Genomic DNA, 14,792 nt, shown 5'->3' with positions numbered 1-14,792 from the left:
GAAACCCCAAATATCGCCACCAAAGGGTCCGGGTCCACCTCCTCTTCCATTAACCCGGCTAAGACAGCAAGCACTCCCGCCCAGAACCTTCGCACTTTTTGCAACCCCAAAACATGTGCGCGTGATTTGCAGGCCCACACCTCTCTCATTCATCTGTTACACCCTGAAAGAACCCACTCATTCTCAACTGAGTCATATATACCCTATGCACCACCTTAAACTGTAATTAGACTCAACCTTGCACAGGAGGAGGTCCCGTTTACCCTACACAGTGCCTTATTCCATACTCCCCCATTGATCTCCCCTCCCAACTCCCCTTCCTCCTTGATCTTCACCACCCGCTCGCCTCCCTTCTCCCCCAGCCATACGTATATTTCCCCAATTCTTCTCTCCAGGTGCCATTCTCACTGAGAAACCGCATGCAAATATTTCCCTGCAGAATCTCTGTATTGTGGTCCAATAGCAAAAATCCTGTCAAAATGTTGCCCTTCTTATTCCAGTGATCTTGAGGCCAATTGCAACACCTTACTGCCACCTAGCCATCACCAGCCAACCTGATACAGAACATTACTGAAGCTTTCTGCTATGTATAGGTCAGTACTGTTTGCATATAACAACACAACATGGTCTCTTCTAGATTGGGGCCTTTGGTGGGTGCATTGCTCCTGGTGACACAGACTGCATTGGAGAGCTCCTGGCCCCGAGGGTCTTTGATCCCATGAATGCCCCATCGCTTGTTACTTAAGTGCCTACTTGACACTTAATATGGCAGGCCTGTCCAAAGGAGACGATGGTGAGGCTCCCTCTGACTCTCCAGCTGACAGGTGAGACTCCCGATTCCTGAATTAAATTCCACTCAATGGGTCTGACCAGGATGTAATGAAATGGATATACATTAACCTTTGTAGACGTGAGGACACAGAATTTGGCATTCTGGGTCAGCTGTATTTTGTGAAGCTGGTCGTCAATGCAGATTGCTTCACCCAGTGTACTCAACAGTGACTCCTGACCTCATGAAGTCGCACGGCATCAAGCAAAATGTGAAAGTGTCAGGTTGGCACTCAAGAAACCGCCTCTTAATTACCCACCAACCACCCTCCCTCGACTGTGTGCCTCCATGTTGAACATCACCTGGAAGAAGCAATGAAGGTGGCAAGGGCACAGAATGTATTCTGGCTGGGGACTTCAATGTCCATAACCAAGAGTGGTTCAATATGATCACTATTTGTGCTACTATTCTATGACTTTATAAATACAGGACTATATGCATGTTGAAAACAATGGACAGACCAAAGCAATCTCACAACTAATGATTGTCTGCAGTTCTGCCACATCTAGCTGTGAACACTGGTGAAGAATTAAACAACTAACAGGATGAGGAAGCTCAACCATCTTTCCCATTGCTAACGAGGGCAGATCCTAGTGTGTCAGTGCAAGAGAAAAGCACTTGGAACCGTCTTCAGCCAGAAGAGCTAAGTGGTCGATTCATCTCAACCTCCTCCTCAGATCCCCATCACCAAAGATGCCAATCTTCAGCCAATTCAAATCATTTCATATGATACCAAGAAAAGGCTGAAGCTACTGCCCATATCAAAGACAATGAGTCCTCATGGTATTTCTGCTCCAATACAAACAGAACCAGAGAGGATTAACAAAACCTTCAAGGCCTTCTACCAAGAGATGTACACCTCAGAGCCCCCCAACGGGGAAGGCTGGGATGAACCGGTTCCTTGATGGACTGGACATACCAGTCATGGGAGAGGGCAGAAAACGGGACCTGGAAGCACCACTAGCACTGGGAGAGATCAGGGACAGCATTAGTTCCATGCAGACGGGGAAGATGCCGGGACCGGACGGATTCCTGGCGGACTTCTACAAAACATTTGCGACAGCGCTGGCCCCGCACCTGCGGGAGATGTTCACAGACTCGCTAGTTAGGGGCACACTGCCACCCACGTTAGCACAGGCCTCAATCTCGCTGATACCTAAGAAAGACAAAGACCCAACGGAATGTGGGTCATACAGACCCATATCGCTGCTGAACGCAGACGCCAAAATGCTGGCCAAAATCCTAGCCAAAAGGCTAGAAGACTGTGTACCTGAGGTGGTCACAGAGGACCAGGCGGGCTTCGTCAAAGGTAGACAGCTTACCTCGAACATCAGGCGCCTGCTGAACGTGATAATGACCCCCTCCGGGGAGAGAACACAAGAGGTGATCGTCTCCCTGGACGCAGAAAAGGCCTTCGACGGAGTCGAATGGAAATACCTCATAGAGGTACTGGAGCGGTTCGGGCTTGGAACAGGGTTCACCGCTTGGGTAAAGCTCCTATACAACGCTCCCATGGCGAGCGTATGGATGAACAACACCAACTCCCAATACTTCCAGCTGCACAGGGCACCAGACAAGGATGCCCACTGTCCCCGCTGCTGTTCGCACTAGCAATCGAACCACTAGCAATCGCGCTCAGGGCAGCAACAAATTGGAGGGGGATCCGAAGGGGAGGCAGAGAGCACAGAGTCTCACTCTATGCAGATGATCTGCTCCTCTACATCTCGGACCCACAAAGCAGCATGGACAGAATCATCGCGCTCCTGAAAGAGTTTGGAGCCTTCTCGGGCTACAAACTCAACATGAGCAAAAGCGAGATCTTCCCAGTATACCCGCAATGGAGGGGGGGGGGGGGGGGGGGGGGGGGGGGGAGAGGGGGGGCAGCACTAAAGGGGCTGCCGTTCAAACAAGCCCAACACAAATTCCGCTACCTGGGGATCCAAATAGCCCATGACTGGAAAGGGATCCACAAATGGAACCTCACCAGCCTGACGGAGGAAGAAAAAAGGACCTGCAAAGATGGAACACACTCCCAAAGATGGAAATGCTCGGATCCCAAAGAAGGTCCTACAAAAAACAAAATCCGGGGGGGACTAGCCCTCCCGAATCTACAATTCTACCACTGGGCGGCAACAGCCGAGCGAGTAAGGGGATGGATCCAGGAGCCAGAAGCCGAGTGGGTGCGTGCGGAGGAGGCCTCCTGCATGGGGACCTCCCTCCGGGCCCTCGCCACGGCAGCACTCCCATCCCCACCCAAAAAACACTCCAGCCCAGTGGTGACAGCCACCCTCCAATCCTGGAACCAACTGCGGCAGCAATTTGGCCTGACCAAAATGTCGGACAAGGCTCCCATCTGCAACAACCATAGGTTCACACCAGCACTGACTGACGCCACCTTCAAAAGGTGGAGGCAGGACGGTGGGACACTGACAGTCAGGGACCTATACACGGACGACAGGATCGCAACACTGGACGAACTGACAGAGAAATTTTGGCTAGCCGGGGGGAACGAGCTACGGTACCTGCAGCTCAAAAACTTCCTACGAAAGGAGACAAGGACGTACCCACAACCGCCACAATAGACACTACTGGAAGACCTACTGGACGCAAGTATCCTAGAGAAAGGGAACTGTAGCGACATGTATGACCGACTGGTAGAAAGGGACGACACCGTACTGGACGCAACAAGAATGAAATGGGAGGACGACCTGGGGATCGAGATAGGGTGGGGACTCTGGAGCGAAGCACTGCATAGGGTCAACTCCACCTCCACGTGCGCAAGGCTCAGCCTGACGCAACTAAAAGTAGTACATAGAGCCCACTTAACAAGAAACCGTACGAGTAGGTTCTTCCCGGAGGTGGAGGACAGATGTGAACGGTGCCAAAGAGGCCTGGCCAACCACGCCCACATGTTCTGGTCTTGCCCCAGACTGGTGGAGTACTGGACAGCCTTCTTCGAGGCTATGTCCAAAGTGGTGGGGGTGAGGGTGGAGCCATGCCCGATAGTGGCGGTCTTCGGGGTTTCAGACCAGCCAGATCTATTCCTGGGGAGGAGGGCGGACACCCTTGCCTTTGCCTCCCTGATCACCCGCCGTAGAATCCTGTTTGGCTGGCGGTCAGCAGCACCGCCCAGAGCTGCAGACTGGCTGTCCGACCTCTCAGAATCTCTCCAAATGGAGAAAATCAAATTCGCCATCCGAGGGTCAGACGACGGCTTCCACAGAACGTGGGAGCCATTCATGCAATTGTTCCGGGACCTGTTTGTGGCCAACGTACAAGAGGAAGAATAGTCGGGTGGCCAAGAATCAGGGGAAAATGGACGGGAATCGGGGGAGGGCTACGGGTTCGTTATGGGAGTTTGATGGCTAGCTAAGTCCCAAAACCAAACTGTAAATAATTGCCTATAAACATGTGCCTCGGCCATATTGGGGAATGTAAAATATGTATGCCGGCTAAAGGGGGCGGCCACAGTTGTTATTATGAAGATGCCTACCGGTAAATATACATGTTAATTTTTGCGTGTTTCTTTTTCTTCAATAATTTGTAATTTGTTGGATATAAAATATGAAAACTCAATAAAAAACATTTAAAAAAAAATTTCTGCTCCAATACTGAAGATTTGGGGCCGCACGGTAGCATGGTGGTTAGCATAAATGCTTCACAGCTCCAGGGTCCCAGGTTCAATTCCCGGCTGGGTCACTGTGCGGAGTCTGCACGTCCTACCCGTGTGTGCGTGGGTTTCCTCTGGGTGCTCCGGTTTCCTCCCACAGTCCAAAGATGTGCGGGTTAGGTGGATTGGCCAGGCTAAATTGCCCTTAGTGTCTGAAAAAAAAATTAGGTTAACGGGGGTTGTAGAGTTACTGGTATAGGGTGGATACGTGGGCTTGAGTGGGGTGATCATTGCTCGGCACAACATCGAGGGCCGAAGGGCCTGTTCTGTGCTGTATTGTTCTAAATTCTAAATTTGTGCTCCAGTAGTATCTACATCCCTAGGCAAGTTGTTCCAGCTACAATACTGGCAGCTACCTGGCAAAGTGAAAGATTGTGCATGTTCTGCCAATGAGAAGAGATCATCCAATCTGGTCAATTGCCATCCCATCAGACTACTCTCAATCATTAACAAACTGATGAAAGGTATTGCTGACAGTGTTATCAAGCAGCACCTTTTCAACAACAGCCTGTTCATAGAGGCAGTTTTGGTACTGTTAGGACCACTCTGTTTCAGGCCTCTTGAGGAGGCATTTCTTCACCCAAAGAGCAGTGAACCTGTGTAATTCATTGCCACAGGAAGTAGTTGAGGCCAAGACATTGAATACATTCAAGAGGCGGTAGATATGGCACCCGAGGCGAATGGGATAAAGGGCTATGGGGAAAAAGCAGGATTAAGCTGTTGAGTTGGACGATCAGCCATGATCATGACGAATGGCGGAGCAGGCGCGATGGGCCAAATGGCCTCCTCCTGCTCCTATCTTCTATGTTTCTCTTGCTGCCTTGGTTCAAACATACTCCACAGCTGAATTCAGACTATACGGTAAGAGTGATTATCTTTGAAATCAGGGCAGGTTTTGACTGAGTGTGGCATTAAAGAGTCCGAATAAAATTCAGAGTCAATGGGAATCAGGGAGAAGCCTCTCCATGGGTTGAAGTCATACCATATGGGCGGCACGGTAACACAGTTGTGCACTGTTGCTTCACAGCGCTAGGGTCCCAGATTTGATTCGCGGCTTGGGTCACTGTGCGGAATCTGCACATTCTCCCCGTGTTTGCGTGGGTTTCCTCCGGGTGCTCCGGGTTTCTCCCACAATTCCCAAAAGTCGTGCTGTTAGGTGAATTCTGAATTGTCCCTCAGTGTACCCGAACAGGCGCCGGACTGTGATGACTAGGGGATTTTCACAGTAACTTCATTGCTGTGTTAATGCAAGCCTACTTATGACAATAATAAAGATTATTATCAATATTATTATTACCCAAGGAAGATGATTGTGGTTGTTGGAGGCTAATCCTCTCTACAGGGATGTTTTGGAGTGGAGGTCCAACCCTGGCACAACCATTTTCGGCTGCTGCATCAATGACCTTCCAATGATGAGGTTAGAAATGTAAATGTTTGCTGATTATTTGCAGTTTCCAGATTGCTAAGTGGAAAGTAACATGTGAACAACCCAGTGCTGCACTGTAACCTTCTCCGACAAGAGTATCTCGCCACCCCCCATTGACAGTCAACAGCATCATCACTACTGAATCCCCACCATCAACATCCTGTGGGGGTTACCACTGACCAGAACTTAACTATCATCCATATAAATATTGTGGTTGCAGAAGAAAGGTTGGGAATTTTGCAGCAAGCATCTCACTTCCTGACTTCCCAAGGTCTGTCCACCATCTACTTGGCACAAGTCAGATGTGTGATGGAATACCCTCCATTTGCCTAGATGCAATACCCTCCAACAGCACATAAGCTAAATACCACGCAAGACAAAGCAGTCTGCTTGGTTGGTGCCCACCCATCATCTTAAACATTCACTCTCTCCACCTCTGATGCATAGTGTCAGCAGTAACAGGATACACGGAGGCAAATCACCAAGGATTCTTCGTCAGCACCTTCTGAACACTCAACCTCGACCAATTGGAGGACTTGAGGGCAGTCCCGTGAGAACACCACAAACTGCAAATTCCCTCTCAGTTTGGTCACACACCAAACTGATTTAGAACTATACTGTCATTCTTTCATTTTCACCAGGTTAAAATCCTGGAACTCCCTCTAACATCACTGTACCTACACAACATGGACTTCAGCGGTTCAAGTCAGTGATGCAACGCAATTTTCCCAGGGGCGTTAAGGTACGAACTTGCCAGTGGCAGCCATGTAACATGAATGAAAAAAAAATCATTTGCAAAGAGTGCCCAGCTTAAGTATTGGGCTGGCAGTTAACTTACTATATATGTGTAGACAAAAATTAACAGTGAGGAAACTTTTAAAAGAATCTGGTTCTTTACACAGTATTGCTAAAAAATAATTTTTATGGGACTTTTGATTTATTTTAAAACCATTTGACAGTAATTGTATTCAGAACATTCAGCACAAAGATGGGCTTTTGCTGTTTAGACACTGTTCTAACAGATTCTGTACCAATTCTAAATTTTCTGCAAAGAATAAAACAAACATGCTACTTAATGTGTTATTGAGAAATGTGCCATTAACTGAAAAGGAATTTTGATATTTTGGTAGAGACAAGGCTTAATCATTGTGCAAATGATTTTATTGACAAACATCCAAATGGAAGCGCTTCGCCGACAGATTTAATGGATTATTGGCACCTTTGTCCTTCCCGATTTCAAAGAACTCACTTGCATAATTTAAACTCAATCCAATTTTTAAATCCCAGAATATTAGCGGGCATTTATCTGGCTCTCTGAATACCTTCCTGCATGTGAGAATCAATTTAATACTTTAACTGTTAAGGAATAGACCACAAAACAGCGAGTCCTGCAGACGCTCTGGTAATTAGCTTATTAAAGTTAGGAACAGCATGAGAACATTTGGCAACCAACTGGCAAATCAGGACCCTCAAGCTGGCAGGACATCCAAAGGTATAATTAGATTCCACTTTTGTTACCATTTGTCTTAAGCTATTGTACATCTTGAGAAGGAAACCCAGCAGTATTACCAACTAACAATTCTTAAAGACATCTGATTATATTTATAAAACAAAGCAGTATCACCAACTAACAATTCTTAAAGACATCTGCTTATATTTCTGAGACAATATTCTTGTAAAATCTAACCAATGCATGAAACAATAATCTGCAGAAATAACATTTATTACAGACATGATTCAAAATCTTATTATTAAAGTTTAATATACACAGGGCATAAAGAATAAGTTCGCAGTGAAAGGTGTTTAAAAAGTCTTCATATTTATTTTATGTTTAGTAGAAAATTCTGCATTAAAATTAAACCAGGCTATTCAGAAATGATCTTTACAATGTGATGAATCCAATTTAATTACACCATTATGCTTGTATTATTGCATTATTCTTGTATTATTATGCTTGTGTCCCTGTTAAAATCACTGAGTTGTCAGAAGATAGTCCTAACCTTGGCTTTGAAAATAATGCCATACCTTATTAATGCAAAAAAACATTTTGAATTCAGGGTAAAAAATGCATTGGATTGGATTTGTTTATTTGTTTATTGTCACGTGTACAGAGGTACACGTATTTTTCTGCGAGCAGCTCAAACAGATCATTAAGTATATGAAAAGAAAAGAAAATGCATAATAGGGCAATGTTGGAGTATCTTTGTATGGGCGGGGGGGGGGGGGGGGGGTGGAACAAGGAATAGGTGGGAGACTATCCGGCACCAGGGATGGGGGCCACCAAGCTAGCTGTGGGGGGGGGGGGGGGGGGCTAGCTCACGGAAGCGCAGTGGGGGGTGTGCATATATTCGGTTTATCAAAGGGGTTGGGTTATAGAGTATTGTTACTCAGGGAGGGGGGGGGGGGGAATGTTCTGCTGATGAGGGAGGGACTTTGGCCAAGGGACAGAGAGGAGGCGCGGAGCATGGGCTGGAGGCGGGCCCAAAAAAGGGGATGGCTGTTTGGCGAGGGGGGGGGGGGGGTTGGCAATGAGCCGCCCCCCCCCCCCCCCCCCCCAACTAGGCTGATCACCTGGATTGTTCAAGGGCTAAATGGGCCGGTCAAGAGGGCACCTGTGTTCACGCATCTTAGGGGACTGAAGGCGGACGTGGTAATGTTGCAGGAGACGCACCTTAGAGAAACTAACCGGATTAGATTGAAGAAAGGCTGGGTCAGTCAGGTCTTTCACTCAGGACTGGATTCAAAGATAGAGGGGTCGCGATCCTGATCAATAAGCGGGTAGTGTTTGAGGCGGGTTGAATAGTTTCAGATTGGGAGGTCGGTACATTATGGTCAGTGGGAAACTGGAGGGGGTGCAGGTGGTATTAGTAAATGTGTATGCGCCGAATTGGGATGATGTGGAGTTTATAAAGAGGATGCTGGGGAAGATACCGGACCTGAACTTGCACAGGTCGGTCATGGGAGGGGACTTTAACACAGTTATTGACCCTGGCTTGGACCGGTCAAGCTCGAAAATGGGCAGGGTGCCAGCAATGGCTTAGGAGCTAAAAGGGTCCATGGAGCAGAATGTGTGGGGGGGGGGGGGGAGGGATCCATGGAAATTTGGGGAGCCGAGGGTGAAGGAGTTCCTCTTCTACGCACACGATCATAAAGTGTACTCCCGGATCGATTTCTTTATTCTGAGCAGGGCCTTACTGGCAAGGGTGGTGGACACGGGGTACTCGGCGATCACAATCTCAGACCATGCACCGCACTGTGTTGACCTGCAGGTCAGTAAAGACAGTAACCAGCGCCCACACTGGAGGTTAGATGTGGGACTTTTGGCCGACGAAGGGGTGTGTGAGCGGCTGAGGAAATGTATTCAAAACTACCTGCAGGTCAACGACACAGGGGAAATTTCAGCAGCGATGGTCTGGGAAGCACTGAAGGCAGTGGTCAGAGGGGAGCTGATCTCGATACGGGCCCATAGGAATAAGGTGGACAGGGCACAGACGGACCTACTCGTTAAGGAGATACTAGAGATCGATAGGTGGTATGCGTAGAGGCAGGGCTTTTAAGGGAACGGCGGAGGCTACAGATGAAGTTCGGCTTGTTATCCACAGGGAGGGCGGTGAAGCAGCTGAGAAAGGCGAGGGGGGCGATTTAATGAGTATGGAAAGAAGGCCAGCAGAATGCTTGCACAGCAGCTTAGAATGAAGGAGGCAGCCAGGGAGATAGGGAAAGTAATGACGGAGATGGGAACCTGGTTGGAGATTCAGCAGGGTTGAATAAGGCATTCAGGGATTTCTACAGTAGGCTGTATAGGTCGGAACCCCCTATGGGGCCAGAGGGGATGAGGTACTTTTTGCGGGGCTGAATTTTCCAAAGGTGGACGGGGAGCTGGCAGAAGGGCTGGGGGCCCCGATCGGGTTAGAAGAGATAGTGGCGGGTCTGAAGGCCATGCAGTCGGGTAATGCCGCCGGGGCGGGACAGGTACCCAGTGGAGGTTTATAAAAAGATCTCTGTGATATTGGGGCTGGTGCTGTTGAGGATGTTCAATGAGGCAAGGGAAAGAGGGGTGCTGCTTCCGGCGATGTCTCAGGCCACGGTTTTGCTGATTCTGAAGCGGGACAAGAACCCGAAGCTGTGTGGGTCCTACAGGCAGATATCCCTGTTGAATGTGGACGCCAAACTCCTGGCCAAAATTTTGTCCTCCAGGATTGAGGATTGCATTCTGAACGTTATTGGGGAGGACGAGACGGGGTTTGTTAAGGGTAGGCAGTTGGTGGCTAATGTAAGGAGGTTGTTAAATGTGATCATGATGCCACCGGAAGGTAGGGAGGCGGAGGTAGTGATCGCAATGGATGCAGAAAAGGCTTTTGATCGGGTAGAATGGGATTATCTGTGGGAGGTACTGGGATGGTTCGGATTTGGTCGGGGTTTTATTGACTGAGTCAGGTTGCTGTATCAGGCTCCTGTGGCAAGTGTGTGGACGAATAGGACAACATCAGACATTTTTAGACTGCACCGGGGGATGAGACAGGGATGCCCCCTCTCCCCACTGTTGTTCGCGCTCTCGCTATAGAGCCATTGGCAATTGCTCGGAGAGCCTCAAGAGGCTGGTTCTTGTGGGGGGGGGGGGGGGGGGGGAGCACAGAGTCTCGCTATATGCAGACGACCTGCTTCTGTATGTATCGGACCCATTAGAGGGGATGGAGGAAATCATGAGGATTCTAGGGGAATTTGGCCGGTTTTCGGGGTATAAGCTAAATATGGGGAACAGTGAGATGTTTGCAGTGGCGAGGGGACAGGAGAGGCGATTGGGGGAGCTGCCGTTTAGATTAGTAGGGGGAAGCTTTAGGTATCTAGGCATTCAAGTGGCCGTGGGAATGGGACCGGCTGCATAAAATAAATCTGGCCCGGCTAGTAGACCAAATGAAGGATGATTTTCGGAGATGGGACGCGCTCCCGTTGTCATTAGCTGGGAGGGTGCAGACGGTGAAGATGACGGTCCTCCTGAGATTCCTGTTCGTGTTTCAATGTCTACCCATCTTTATTCCGTGGTCCTTTTTAAACGGGTCAACAAAGTGATCTCTGGCTTTGTTTGGGCGGGCAAGGCCCCGCGGGTAAGGAAGGTAATGCTTGAGCGGAGTCGGGGAGAGGGCGGGCTGGCTCTGCCAAATTTTAGTAACTATTACTGGGCGGCGAAGATAGCCATGATCACGAAGTGGGTGGTGGGGGGAGGGTTGGCATAGGAGTGTATGGAGCTTCATGCAAGGGCTGGGGGTGTTGGTAACTGCGCCTCTGCTGTTCCCGCTGGCACGGTACTCCACCAGCCCTGTGGTGGTGGAGGCCCTGAGAGTCTGGTGGCAATGGAGGAGACATGTGGGAGCAGAGGGAGCATCTGTCTGGTCCCCAATCTGTAATAATCACCGGTTTGCCCCGGGAAGTATGGATGGGGGTTCCGGATGTGGTGGAGAGCAGGGATTGAGAGGATGGGGGATATGTTTATAGAGGGGAGTTTTCAGAGTATGAGGGCGCTGGAGGAGGTTTGGATTGGAGAGGGGAAACAAATTCAGGTACCTGCAGGTGCGGGACTTCCTACGTAAACAGGTGTCAACATTCTCGCTCCTACCGCTAAGCGGGATTCAGGACAGGGTAGTTTCCAGAGGGTGGAGAGCAGAAGGGAGCGTCTCGACATTTACAAGGAACTTATGGGGTCAGAGGAGACGCAGACCGAGGAGCTGAAGCGCAAGTGGGAGGAGGAGCTGGAGGAGAGATAGAGGGTGGTCTATGGGCGGACGCGTTGCGTGGAGTCAACGCGTCCGCAACCTGTGCCAGGCTCAGCCTGATACAATTTAAGGTTGTTCACTGGGCTCACATGACAGTGGCCCGGATGAGCAGATTTTTTTGGGGTGGAAGGCAGGTGTGAAAAATGTGCAGGAGGGCCAGCAAACCATGTCCACATGTTCTGGGGATGTCCAAAGCTTAGGGAATTTTGGCAGGGGTTTGCAGATGTCATGTCCACGGTGTTAAAAACAAGGGTGGCGCTGAGTCCAGAGGTGGCGATTTTCGGGGTGTCGGAAGACCTGGGAATCCAGGAGGAGAAAGAGGCAGACGTTCTGGCCTTTGCTTCTCTGGTAGCCCGGAGACGGATACTGCTAGCTTGGAGGGACTCAAAGCCGCCGAAGCTGGGAGACCTGGCTAACTGACATGGCTAGCTTTCTCTGTTTGGAGAAAATCAAGTTCGTCTTGAGTGGGTCACTGTTAGGGTTCGCCCGGAGGTGGCAACCGTTCGTCGACTTCTTCACGGAAAATTAATCGTCAGCAGAAAGGGGGGGCTTAGTTCAGCTTAGAGTAGGGGGTTTAATAAAGGTGAGACCTGTAAGGGAGGGAGACGGCTTTTGCACTAGGTTTATAGTTTCATGTACATTGTTTATTGTGTTGTTATAATTCCAAAAAATACCTCAATAAAATGTTTATTAAAAAAAAATTATCATATTAAATAAAATTCAATGTTTGGGGGAAAAAGCCTTTGATGACAGACTCAGGATTTTCACTGAGGTTTCTACAAATAATTGAAAATTCTGAAATCAGTACAAGGATGTTGCTTTAAAAGATGGAGAAACGAACTTAGATTTTAATAAATGAAAAGCAGAGTTTTACGTTGTTTAGGTATGCTTCTATTACCCAGTGATCAGTAAGAAATAATTGAGAGAGTTCTTTGATTGGAAGGGCAAACTTTGAATAATGTGAATTTGGATAATATGCTTTCCACTACATTGAATTTTATTTAATATGATAATTAATGTTTGGGGAAAAAATGCATAGTTAACTTTAAAAATTAATTAGCATGAAAGAACAATCATACCGTGGTACATTTCAAAGATTTATTATTTATGAGCTGTAACCTACTCAAGCATAGTGGATAGAAATAATCATCTAATGCCTAAAGTTGAAATCAAGTCATGCCATCAGTCTTTTTTTAATTCATGGAATGTAGGCATCACTGGCTGTGGCCAGCATTTATTGCCCATCCCTAATTACCCTTGAATTGAGTGGCTTGTTCATTATAAGCACTGAGAATCATTAGCAGAAAATACAAGTCAATGCATATCATGAAATCAATGCTAAATACAATCAGTAAATTACATGAAGAAATATGCAAAGTTATAGCAATCTTCGAAGTAGAATATTAAAGTAGCACAAAAATTCAAGATTACATTTCTCTGAGGTTTTATGAGGATGTAGCATTTCAAAAGCATAGATACATTCACGAGCAACGAATGGAATCAAACCAAGTAAACAGATTACAAAAATAATGTTAGAACAAATAACATGTTCATTACCTCACTAACATCATAAACCCACACGTGTCCTTCTGAATCCCCGACTGCTATCTCCCTGCCAGTTGATGCCCACCTGACCCGATTTAGTGCAGACGTTCCCTCAACAGCTGCACTCGCTGTTGGCACCTAAAATGAAGCAAAATTAAAAAGTTAATTTTCTTTACAGCCTAAGTGACCAATACATAAGAAATAGAAGCATGAGTAGCCATATGTTCCACTGAACCTCTGATATGGAACCAAAAGAAGCTCACTGTAGCTAATACAATCTAAATATTAGGTTAAAACATGAAAGTAAAAAGTATATATCGTTTACCGCATGATTTTCTTTTGCTTCATACGAACATGGGAACTAGGAGCAGGAATAGAGCTTGTTCTGCCATTAAATATGATTACGACTAATCTGCCTCAAAGCCACTGCACTATCCCTTTCCCATATCGGTTCATTCCCCAAGTAGCCAAAACAATTATCTCAGCCTTGAATCTACTCAACTATGGTGCACCCATACCCTCTAGGGTAGAGAATTTGAATGATTCACACTTCTTTGATGAAGAACGTTCTCTTTATTGCAATCCTAAATGATCAAGCCTTTATCCTGAAACTGTGCTCCCGTGTTCCAGATTCCCTAGCCAGGGAAACAACCCCAGAATGTTTAACCTATCATGCCCCTTAAGAATCATACACGATTCCAAGAGATGACCGCTCATTCTCTAAACTCCAGAGAGTAGAGACTCAATGTACTCAGCCTCTTATGATAGGACAAACTGCTCATCCTGGAACCAATCTAGTGAACCTTCACTGTACTGCATCTCAGGCAAATACATCCCTCCTTGGATATGGAGATCAAAATTGCACAGTCACCAGGTGCGTTTTCACCAAAGTCCTTTACAATCAGAGTGAGACTTCCTAATTTCTGATACTCCAATCCCTTTGCAATAAAGGTCATCATGGTATTTGCCTTCCAAATTTCTTGCTGTGCCTGCCTGCTATCTTTGTCTTCCTTCCCATGAACCGAGTGCACCAAGATTCTCTGAACAGCAACATTTAGAAGTTTCATGCTTTAAAAAAAGATTCAGCTTTTCTATCATTAGCAATGTAAATAATCTCTCACTTCCCCACATTACTTACTTGCCACCTTTTTGCCTACTCATTTAAATCAATGCAGCATCTTCACAGCTTACATTCCCACGTAGTTTTGTATTGTCAGCAAATTTGATCTCTTCATCTAAGTTATGAATTTTGGAGGCAATTTTGAGCCCACACTAGCAGTCAGCGAGCAGGGCAGCACGGGTGCAAAATCTGGAGAGACTGGGAAACTCAAATCTCTCTGGCAAGATCCCAATTTCCAAATCCCCTCACGGGTGGAGTAATGTAAAGCATGCTGCTAGAACCCAGAAGCTTTAAAAAAAACCTCGGGCCATGGCCCACATAAGCCAAAGAGCTAGGGATGTCCTCATAGCCTCTCGGTTTGGGGACAACCAGGACTAGGGAATGAAGAGCTCTCCCACCATGGGATATGACATCATTACTGTGGTGCCAGT

At 47.4% G+C, this 14,792-nt stretch overlaps 1 protein-coding gene across 3 annotated transcripts in view; it reads right to left on the bottom strand.

Annotated features, from left to right (window-relative positions):
* Positions 1–14,792, bottom strand: part of LOC119966203 (cytoplasmic dynein 1 intermediate chain 1) — a 377,588-nt gene that overhangs the window by 2,300 nt on the left and 360,496 nt on the right. For all 3 annotated transcript variants that reach the window (XM_038797532.1, XM_038797534.1, XM_038797533.1), the window contains exon 16: positions 13,254–13,379. In XM_038797532.1, coding sequence (XP_038653460.1) covers positions 13,254–13,379 — 126 coding nt within the window. The remainder of the gene's footprint in view (positions 1–13,253; positions 13,380–14,792) is intronic.

This window comes from Scyliorhinus canicula, chromosome 5 (assembly GCF_902713615.1).
Source record: "Scyliorhinus canicula chromosome 5, sScyCan1.1, whole genome shotgun sequence".
Lineage (NCBI taxonomy): Eukaryota > Metazoa > Chordata > Chondrichthyes > Carcharhiniformes > Scyliorhinidae > Scyliorhinus > Scyliorhinus canicula.
This window is presented reverse-complemented; position numbering and strand designations above follow the sequence as displayed.